Source organism: Panulirus ornatus, chromosome 6 (genome assembly GCF_036320965.1).
Source record: "Panulirus ornatus isolate Po-2019 chromosome 6, ASM3632096v1, whole genome shotgun sequence".
In the NCBI taxonomy this organism is placed as follows: domain Eukaryota; kingdom Metazoa; phylum Arthropoda; class Malacostraca; order Decapoda; family Palinuridae; genus Panulirus; species Panulirus ornatus.
Genome location: NC_092229.1, coordinates 2321617 through 2332494, shown reverse-complemented (window position 1 = coordinate 2332494; position 10878 = coordinate 2321617). Strand labels below are relative to the sequence as shown.

Genomic DNA, 10878 nt, shown 5'->3' with positions numbered 1-10878 from the left:
CTCTCAACCACGCTCTTTTTATTACCACACATCTCTCTTACCCTTACGTTACTCACTCGATCAAACCACCTCACACCACACATTGTCCTCAAACATCTCATTTCCAGCACATCCATCCTCCTGCGCACAACTCTATCCATAGCCCACGCCTCGCAACCATACAACATTGTTGGAACCACTATTCCTTCAAACATACCCATTTTTGCTTTCCGAGATAATGTTCTCGACTTCCACACATTCTTCAAGGCCCCCAGGATTTTCGCCCCCTCCCCCACCCTATGATCCACTTCCGCTTCCATGGTTCCATCCGCTGCCAGATCCACTCCCAGATATCTAAAACACTTCACTTCCTCCAGTTTTTCTCCATTCAAACTCCCCTCCCAATTGACTTGACCCTCAACCCTACTGTACCTAATAACCTTGCTCTTATTCACATTTACTCTTAACTTTCTTCTTCCACACACTTTTCCAAACTCAGTCACCAGCTTCTGCAGTTTCTCACATGAATCAGCCTCCAGCGCTGTATCATCAGCGAACAACAACTGACTCACTTCCCAGGCTCTCTCATCCCCAACAGACTTCATACTTGCCCCTCTTTCCAAAACTCTTGCATTTACCTCCCTAACAACCCCATCCATAAACAAATTAAACAGCCATGGAGACATCACACACCCCTGCCGCAAACCTACATTCACTGAGAACCAATATATATATTTATATATTTATGATACAGCGCTGGTGGCTGATTCATGTGAGAAACTGCAGAAGCTGGTGACTGAGTTTGGTAAAGTGTGTGGAAGAAGAAAGTTGAGAGTAAATGTGAATAAGAGCAAGGTTATTAGGTACAGTAGGGGTGAGGGTCAAGTCAATTGGGAGGTGAGTTTGAATGGAGAAAAACTGGAGGAAGTGAAGTGTTTTAGATATCTGGGAGTGGATCTGTCAGCGGATGGAACCATGGAAGCGGAAGTGGATCATAGGGTGGGGGAGGGGGCGAAAATTTTGGGAGCCTTGAAAAATGTGTGGAAGTCGAGAACATTATCTCGGAAAGCAAAAATGGGTATGTTTGAGGGAATAGTGGTTCCAACAATGTTGTATGGTTGCGAGGCGTGGGCTATGGATAGAGATGTGCGCAGGAGGATGGATGTGCTGGAAATGAGATGTTTGAGGACAATGTGTGGTGTGAGGTGGTTTGATCGAGTAAGTAACGTAAGGGTAAGAGAGATGTGTGGAAATAAAAAGAGCGTGGTTGAGAGAGCAGAAGAGGGTGTTTTGAAATGGTTTGGGCACATGGAGAGAATGAGTGAGGAGAGATTGACCAAGAGGATATATGTGTCGGAGGTGGAGGGAACGAGGAGAAGAGGGAGACCAAATTGGAGGTGGAAAGATGGAGTGAAAAAGATTTTGTGTGATCGGGGCCTGAACATGCAGGAGGGTGAAAGGAGGGCAAGAAATAGAGTGAATTGGAGTCATGTGGTATACAGGGGTTGACGTGCTGTCAGTGGATTGAAGCAAGGCATGTGAAGCGTCTGGGGTAAACCATGGAAAGCTGTGTAGGTATGTATATTTGCGTGTGTGGACGTGTGTATGTACATGTGTATGGGGGGGGGGGTTGGGCCATTTCTTTCGTCTGTTTCCTTGCGCTACCTCGCAAACGCGGGAGACAGCGACAAAGTATGAAAAAAAAAAAAAAAAAATATATATATATTATATATTTATATATATATATATTTATTTATTTATACTTATTTTGCTTTGTCGCTGTCTCCCGCGTCAGCGAGGTAGCGCAAAGAAACAGACGAAAGAATGGCCCAACCCACCCACATACACATTTATATACATACACGTCCACACACGCAAATATACATACCTATACATCTCAACATATACATATATATACACACACAGACATATACATATATACACAAGTACATAATTCATACTCTCTGCCTTTATTCATTCCCATCGCCACCCCGCCACACATGAAATAAAAAACCCCTCCCCCCTCATGTGTGCGAGGTAGCGCTAGGAAAAGACAACAAAGGCCACATTCGTTCACACTCAGTCTCCAGCTGTCATTTAATAATGCACCGAAACCACAGCTCCCTTTCCACATCCAGGCCCCACACAACTTTCCATGGTTTACCCCAGATGCTTCACATGCCCTGGTTCAATCCATTGACAGCACGTCGACCCCGGTATACCACATCGTTCCAGTTCACTCTATTCCTTGCACGCCTTTCACCCTCCTGCATGTTCAGGCCACGATCACTCAAAATCTTTTTCACTCCATCTTTCCACCTCCAATTTGGTCTCCCACTTCTCCTCATTCCCTCCACCTCTGACACATATATCCTCTTGGCCAATCTTTCCTCACTCACTCTCTTCATGTGACCAAACCATTTCAAAACACCCTCTTCTGCTCTCTCAACCACACTCTTATTACCACACATCTCTCTTACGCTATTATTACTTACTCGATCAAACCACCTCACACCACATATTGTCCTCAAACATCTCATTTCCAGCAAATCCACCCTCCTCCGCACAACTCTATCTGTAGCCTACACCTCACAACCATATAACATTGTTGGAACCACTATTCCTTCAAGCATATCCAGTTTTGTTTTCGGAGATAATGTTCTCGACTTCCACACATTCTTCAACGCTCCCGGAGCTTTTGCCCCTCCCCCACCCTATGATTCACTTCCATGGTTCCATCCGCTGCCAAATCCACTCCCAGATATCTAAAACACTTCACTTACTCCAGTTTTTCTCCATTCAAACTTACCTCCCAATTGACTTGTCCCTCAGCCCTACTGTACCTAATAACCTTGCTCTTATTCACATTTACTCTCAGCTTCCTTCTTTCACACACTTACCAAACTCAGTCACCAGCTTCTGCAGTTTTTCACATGAATCAGCCACCAGTGCTGTATCATCAGCAAACAACAACTGACTCACTTCCCAAGCTCTCTCATCCACAACAGACTGCATACTTGCCCCTCTTTCCAAAACTCTTGCATTCACCTCCCTAACAACCCCATCCATAAACAAATTAAACAACCATGGAGACATCACACACCCCTGCCGCAAACCTACATTTACTGAGAACCAATCACTTTCCTCTCTACCTACACGTACACATGCTTTACATCCTCGATAAAAACTTTTCACTGCTTCTAACAACTTGCCTCCCACACCATATATTCTTAATACCTTCCACAGAGCATCTCTATCAACTCTGTCAAATGCTTTCTCCAGACCCATAAATGCTACATACAAATCCATTTGCTTTTCTAAGTATTTCTCACATACATTCTTCAAAGCAAACACCTGATTCGCATATCCTCTACCACTTCTGAAACCACACTGCTCTTCCCCAATCTGATGCTCTGTACATGCCTTCACCCTTTCAGTCAATACCCTCCCATATAATTTCCCAGGAATACTCAATAAACTTATACCTCTGTAATTTGAGCACTCACTTTTATCCCCTTTGCCTTTGTACAATGGCACTATGCAAGCATTCCGCCAATCCTCAAGCACCTCACCATGAGTCATACAAACATTGAATAACCTTACCAACCAGTCAACAATACAGTCACCCCCTTTTTTAATAAATTCCACTGCAGTACCATCCAAACCTGCTGCTTTGCCGGCTTTCATCTACCGCAAAGCTTTTACCACCTCTTCTCTGTTTACCAAATCATTCTCCCTAACCCTCTCACTTTGCACACCACTTCGACCAAAACACCCTATATCTGCCACTCAGTCATCAAATACATTCAACAAACCTTCAAAATACTCACTCCATCTTCTTCTCACATCACCACTACTTGTTATCACCCTCCCATTAGCCCCCTTCACTGAAGTTCCCGTTGATTCCCTTGTTTTACGCAATTTATTGCCACCTTCCAAAACATCTTTTTATTCTCCCTAAAATTTAATGATACTCTCCCACCCCAACTCTCATTTGCTCTCTTTTTCACCTCTTGAACCTTTCTCTTAACCTCCTGCCTCTTTCTTTTATACATCTCCCACTCATTTGCATTATTTCCCTACAAAAATCATCCAAATGCCTCTCTCTTCTCTTTCACTAACAATCTTACTTCTTCATCCCACCACTCACTACCCTTTCTAATCTGCCTACCTCCCACGCTTCTCATGCCACAAGCATCTTTTGCACAAGCCATCACTGCTTCCCTAAATACATCCCATTCCTCCCCCGCTCCCCTTCTGTCCTTTGTTCTCACCTTAGTCTCTCCTGGTACTTCCTCACACATGTCTCCTTCCCAAGCTCACTTACTCTCACCACTCTCTTCACCCCAACATTCTCTCTTCTGAAAACCTCGACATATCTTCACCTTCGCCTCCACAAGATAATGATCAGACATCCCTCCAGTTGCACCTCTCAGCACATTAACATCCAAAAGTCTCTCTCACGCGCCAATCAATTAACACGTAATCCAGTAATGCTCTCTGGCTATCTCTCCTACTTACATACGTATACTTATGTGTATCTCTCTTCTTAAACCAGGTATTCCCAATCACCAGTCCTTTTTCAGAACAAATTTACAAGCTCTTCCATTTCCATTTACAACACTGAACACCCCATGTACACAAATTATTCCCTCAACTACTACATTACGCACCTTTGCATTCAAATCACCCATCACTATAACCCAGTCCCGTGCATCAAAACTACTAACACACTCACTCAGTGGCTCCCAAAACACTTGCCTCTCATGATCTTTCTTCTCATGCCCAGGTGCATATATATATATATATATATATATATATATATATATATTTTTTTTTTTCAAACTATTCGCCATTTCCCTCGTTAGCGAGGTAGCGTTAAGAACAGAGGACTGGGCCTTTTTTGGAATATCCTCACCTGGCCCCGTCTGTTCCTTCTTTTGGAAAATTAAAAAAAAAAAAAACAAGAGGGGAGGATTTCCAGCCCCCCGCTCCCTCCCCTTTAAGTCGCCTTCTACGACACGCAGGGAATACGTGGGAAGTATTCTTAATCCCCTATCCCCAGGGATAATATATATATATATATATATATATATATATATATATATATATATATATATATATATATATATATATATATATATATATGGAGTGAAAAAGATTTTGTGTGATCGGGGCCTGAACATGCAGGAGGGTGAAAGGAGGGCAAGGAATAGAGTGAATTGGAGCGATGTGGTATACCGGGGTTGACGTGCTGTCAGTGGATTGAATCAAGGCATGTGAAGCGTCTGGGGTAAGCTATGGAAAGCTGTGTAGGTATGTATATTTGCGTGTGTGGACGTATGTATATACATGTGTATGGGGGGGGTTGGGCCATTTCTTTCGTCTGTTTCCTTGCGCTACCTCGCAAACGCGGGAGACAGCGACAAAGTATAATAATAATATAAATATATATATATATATATATATATATATATATATATATATATATATATATCATATATATATATATATATATATATATATATGAAAGCTGGCAAGGCAGCAGGTTTGGATGGTATTGCAGTGGAATTTATTAAAAAAGGGGGTGACTGTATTGTTCACTGGTTGGTAAGGTTATTTAATGTATGTATGATTCATGGCGAGGTGCCTGAGGATTGGCGGAATGCGTGCATAGTGCCATTGTATAAAGGCAAAGGGGATAAGAGTGAGTGCTCAAATTACAAAGGTATAAGTTTGTTGAGTACTCCTGGGAAATTATATGGGAGGGTATTAATTGAGAGGGTGAAGGCATGTATAGAGCATCAGATTGGGGAAGAGCATTGTGGTTTCAGAAGTGGTAGAGGATGTGTGGATCAGGTGTTTGCTTTGAAGAATGTATGTGAGAAATACTTAGAAAAGCAAATGGATTTGTATGTAGCATTTATGGATCTAGAGAAGGCATATGATAGAGTTGATAGAGATGCTTTGTGAAAGGTACTACGAATATATGGTGTGAGCGACAAGTTGTTAGAAGCAGTGAAAAGTTTTTATCGAGGATGTAAGGCATGTGTACGTGTAGGAAGAGAGGAAAGTGATTGGTTCTCAGTGAATGTAGGTTTGTGGCAGGGGTGTGTGATGTCTCCATGGTTGTTTAATTTGTTTATGGATGGGGTTGTTAGGGAGGTGAATGCAAGAGTTTTGGAAAGAGGGGCAAGTATGAAGTCTGTTGGGGATGAGAGAGCTTGGGAAGTGAGTCAGTTGTTGTTCGCTGATGATACAGCGCTGGTGGCTGATTCATGTGAGAAACTGCAGAAGCTGGTGACTGAGTTTGCTAAAGTGTGTGAAAGAAGAAAGTTAAGAGTAAATGTGAATAAGAGCAAGGTTGTTAGGTACAGTAGGGTTGAGGGTCAAGTCAATTGGGAGGTAAGTTTGAATGGAGAAAAACTGGAGGAAGCAAAGTGTTTTAGATATCTGGGAGTGGATCTGGCAGCGGATGGAACCATGGAAGCGGAAGTGAATCATAGGGTGGGGAGGGGGTGAAAATCCTGGGAGCCTTGAAGAAAGTGTGGAAGTCAAGAACATTATCTCCGAAAGCAAAAATGGCTATGTTTGAAGGAATAGGGGTTCCAACAATGTTGTATGGTTGCGAGGTGTGGGCTATGGATAGAGTTGTGCGCAGGAGGGTGGATGTGCTGGAAATGAGATGTTTGAGGACAATATGTGGTGTGAGGTGGTTTGATCAAGTAAGTAATGTAAGGGTAAGAGAGATATGTGGAAATAAAAAGAGTGTGGTTGAGAGAGCAGAAGAGGGTGTTTTGAAATGGTTTGGGCACATGGAGAGAATGAGTGAGGAAAGATTGACCAAGAGGATATATGTGTCGGAGGTGGAGGGAACGAGGAGAAGTGGGAGACCAAATTGGAGGTGGAAAGATGGAGTGAAAAAGATTTTGAGTGATCGGGGCCTGAACATGCAGGAGGGTGAAAGGCGTGCAAGGAATAGAGTGAATTGGATCGATGTGGTATACCAGGGTTGACGTGCTGTCAGTGGATTGAATCAGGGCATGTGAAGCGTCTGGGGTAAATCAGGGAAAGTAGTGTGGGGCCTGGATGTGGAAAGGGAGCTGTGGTTTCGGGCATTATTGCATGACAGCTAGAGACTGAGTGTGAACGAATGGGGCCTTTGTTGTCTTTTCCTAGCGCTACCTCGCACACATGAGGGGGGAGGGGGATGGTATTCCATGTGTGGCGAGGTGGCGATGGGAATGAATAAAGGCAGACAGTGTGAATTGTGTGCATGGGTATATATGTATGTGTCTGTGTGTGCACACATATGTGTACATTGAGATGTATAGGTATGTATATTTGCGTGTGTGGACGTGTATGTATATACATGTGTATGGGGGTGGGTTGAGCCATTTCTTTCATCTGTTTCCTTGCGCTACCTCACAAACACGGGAGACAGCGACAAAGCAAAATGAAATAAAAATAAATGAAAATAATAAATATATGCATATGAGTGGATGGGTCTTTCTTCATGTTTCCTGGCACTGCCTCGCTGACATGGAGAACAGCAATCAGGTATAATAAATGATAAAATATAAGGTCTGTGGTGCCTGGATGTGGATAGGGAGCTGAGGTTTCGGTGCATTACACGACAGCTAGAGACTGTGTGAACAAATGTGACCCTTTTTGTCTTTCTGGTGCTACCTTGTGAAGTAGGAGGTAGCGATGCTGTTTCCTGTGGGGCGGGGTAGCGACAGGGATGGATCAAGGCAAGCAAGTATGAATGTGTACATGTGTATATGTCTATGTTACTATGTATATGTATGTATATGTGCATGTATGGGAATCTATTATACTTAATCACTGTTTCTTGCGTGAGTGAGGTAGCGCCAGGAAACAGACGAAGAATGTCCCATCATCTCGTATACACATATATATACATAAATGCTCATATACACGCACATGTACATACATTTACCTATATCTTTTTTTTTTATTTTCCTTTGTCGCTGTCTCCCGCGTTTGCGAGGTAGTGCAAGGAAACAGACGAAAGAAATGGCCCAACCCACCCCCATACACAATGTATACACACACACACGTCCACACACGCAAATATACATACCTATACATCTCAATGTACACATATGTGTGCACACACAGACACATACATATATACCCATGCACACAATTCACACTGTCTGCCCCCATTCACTCCCATCGCCACCTCGCCACACATGGAATACCATCCCCCTCCCCCCTCATGCGTGCGAGGTAGCACTAGGAAAAGACAACAAAGGCCCCATTCGTTCACTCTCTAGCTGCCACGCAATAATGCCCGAAACCACAGCTCCCTTTCCACATCCAGGCCCCACACAACTTTCCATGGTTTACCCCAGACGCTTCACATGCCCTGATTCAATCCACTGACAGCACGTCAACCCCGGTATACCACATCGATCCAATTCACTCTATTCCTTGCCCTCCTTTCACCCTCCTGCATGTTCAGGCCCCGATCACACAAAATCTTTTTCACTCCATCTTTCCACCTCCAATTTGGTCTCCCACTTCTCCTCGTTCCCTCCACCTCCGACATATATATCCTCTTGGTCAATCTTTCCTCACTCATTCTCTCCATGTGCCCAAACCATATCAAAACACCCTCTTCCGCTCTCTCAACCACGCTCTTTTTATTTCCACACATCTCTCTTACCCTTACATTACTTACTCGATCAAACCACCTCACACCACACATTGTCCTCAAACATCTCATTTCCAGCACATCCACCCTCCTGTGCACAACTCTATCCATAGCCCACGCCTTGCAACCATACAACATTGTTGGAACCACTATTCCTTCAAACATACCCATTTTTGCTTTCCGAGATAATGTTCTCGACTTCCACACATTCTTCAAGGCTCCCAGGATTTTCGCCCCCTCCCCCACCCTATGATTCACTTCCGCTTCCATGGTTCCATCCACTGCCAAATCCACTCCCAGATATCTAAAACACTTTACTTCCTCCAGTTTTTCTCCATTCAAACTAACCTCCTAATTGACTTGACCCTCAACCCTACTGTACCTAATAACCTTGCTCTTATTCACATTTACTCTTAACTTTCTTCTTTCACACACTTTACCAAACTCAGTCACCAGCTTCTGCAGTCTCTCACATGAATCAGCCACCAGCGCTGTATCATCAGCTAACAACAACTGACTCGCTTCCCAAGCTCTCTCATCCACAACAGACTTCATACTTGTACTTCATACTTCATACATGTACCTATCAACATATATACATACACATACACAGACATATACATATATACACATATACATATTCATATATGCTTGCCTTCACCCATTCCTTTTGCTACCCCACCCCAAAGGAAACAGCACTGCTACCCCCCCCTTCAGCAAGGTAGCACCAGGAAAACAGACAAAAAGGCCACATTCACTCACCCTCAGTCTCTAACTGTCATGTGTAATGCACCGAAACCACAGCTCCCTATCCACATCCAGGGCCCACAGACCTTTCCAGGGTTTATCCCAGGCACTTCATATGTGTGTGTGTGTGTGTGTGTTTTACTGTCCTGATTGGCCATGCAGTTCCATGTCTGAAAATCTCTTTATGTAACTTCACTTGCCAAAACATGTTATCGTAAAGTCTTTCTTGTCTGTTGTTCTTAAGACTGATAACTGTAATTTGAATTTCAACTACAATATCTTTTATTGTTCTATTTGTTCCTCAGTTTCATTTTGGGGCATTGCTTCTGAAAGTCAAAAAGAAAAAACGATAAGGTCCATGTTTCAATTCACAGTGACTGATTTTAACCCACATAAGATAAAGTTAGAAAAAAAGGATGGGGAACTTTTATGTTCAATATGCAAAATTGTTAAAGCAAAAGGTTAACACTTCTTGTAATAATTACATCTGTTAGGCTTTACCTGATGATTATATAGTACCTAATGTTTCCAGTCCTTCCAGAATTTTCTTGAGACACTGGAGTAAGGACTCTTATATTTTCCTTACCCTAAAACCTGATCTATTATTATGTAACCCAACAGATGCAAGAGGACCAACGCAGACTTCAAGAGTCACTGCAGCGTCAACAGTTGCAATTCCAACAGCAGCAGGAGAAGCTGTTTCAAAATCTCTACAACATCCCAACTTTTAATTTCCGTTAGATTCAGAAAATCCTTCAAATGATGCCCGGCAAAGCAGTGTAACCCACAGGCTCCTGATTCCTGCACCAAACTCAAGAAAGTATTTTTGATATGCTCGTCTGATGTAAGGAGACTCTTAACGCAAGTTTATGTCACTTTACCACAAATTTCTGAGACATTTGATTCAAGGACTTTCCTGTATCTTAATTTTATTTTAAGAACTTTTGTGTGTGTGTGTTTCTTTACAATTGGTTATATAAAGTTAAGGATCTTAATTCAGATTTTAGTGAGTATGTGCTGTAGATATATATTGTATAATTATTGAGACAAAATGGTCTTGTGTTTTGTTAATGCTGTATAATAGCTATATAGTATATTCTGTTAGTTATGAAGACTTAAAAGAAAGCTTTATACTGTAATGGTCACCAGGAGTGACATTTGAAGTAGGTTAGGTAGGGTTAGGGCTGTTGCCTGGTAGTGTTTTCCAAGCTAAGCTATTCACTCAATATGATCAAGCCTTAATGATTGTAGTAAATAAATTAGAAATTAATTATTAAAAGAGGATGTTTAGATAATTGTATACTAGTTTTATTGTCACTAATTTCTGTATAGAAGAAGACTTTGCTGTGCTTGTCTTTATGAATTTCTAAGATGGTTCAAATGCTTTTGCCATGTTTATCTATAAACTGTACATGGTTCACATACACACTCACATACTCTGTAATGCAGTGATTTGACTCGCCAATCAA

At 42.4% G+C, this 10878-nt stretch overlaps 1 protein-coding gene across 4 annotated transcripts in view; it reads left to right on the top strand.

Moving 5' to 3' along the window:
- The window catches only part of LOC139748999 (uncharacterized), a 34777-nt gene extending 24070 nt beyond the window's left edge, over positions 1–10707 (top strand). For all 4 annotated transcript variants that reach the window (XM_071662361.1, XM_071662363.1, XM_071662360.1 and 1 more), the window contains one exon: positions 10031–10707. In XM_071662361.1, the coding sequence (XP_071518462.1) occupies positions 10031–10150 (120 nt within the window). In that variant the 3' untranslated portion in view covers positions 10151–10707. The remainder of the gene's footprint in view (positions 1–10030) is intronic.
- Positions 10708–10878: the final 171 nt, after the last annotated feature.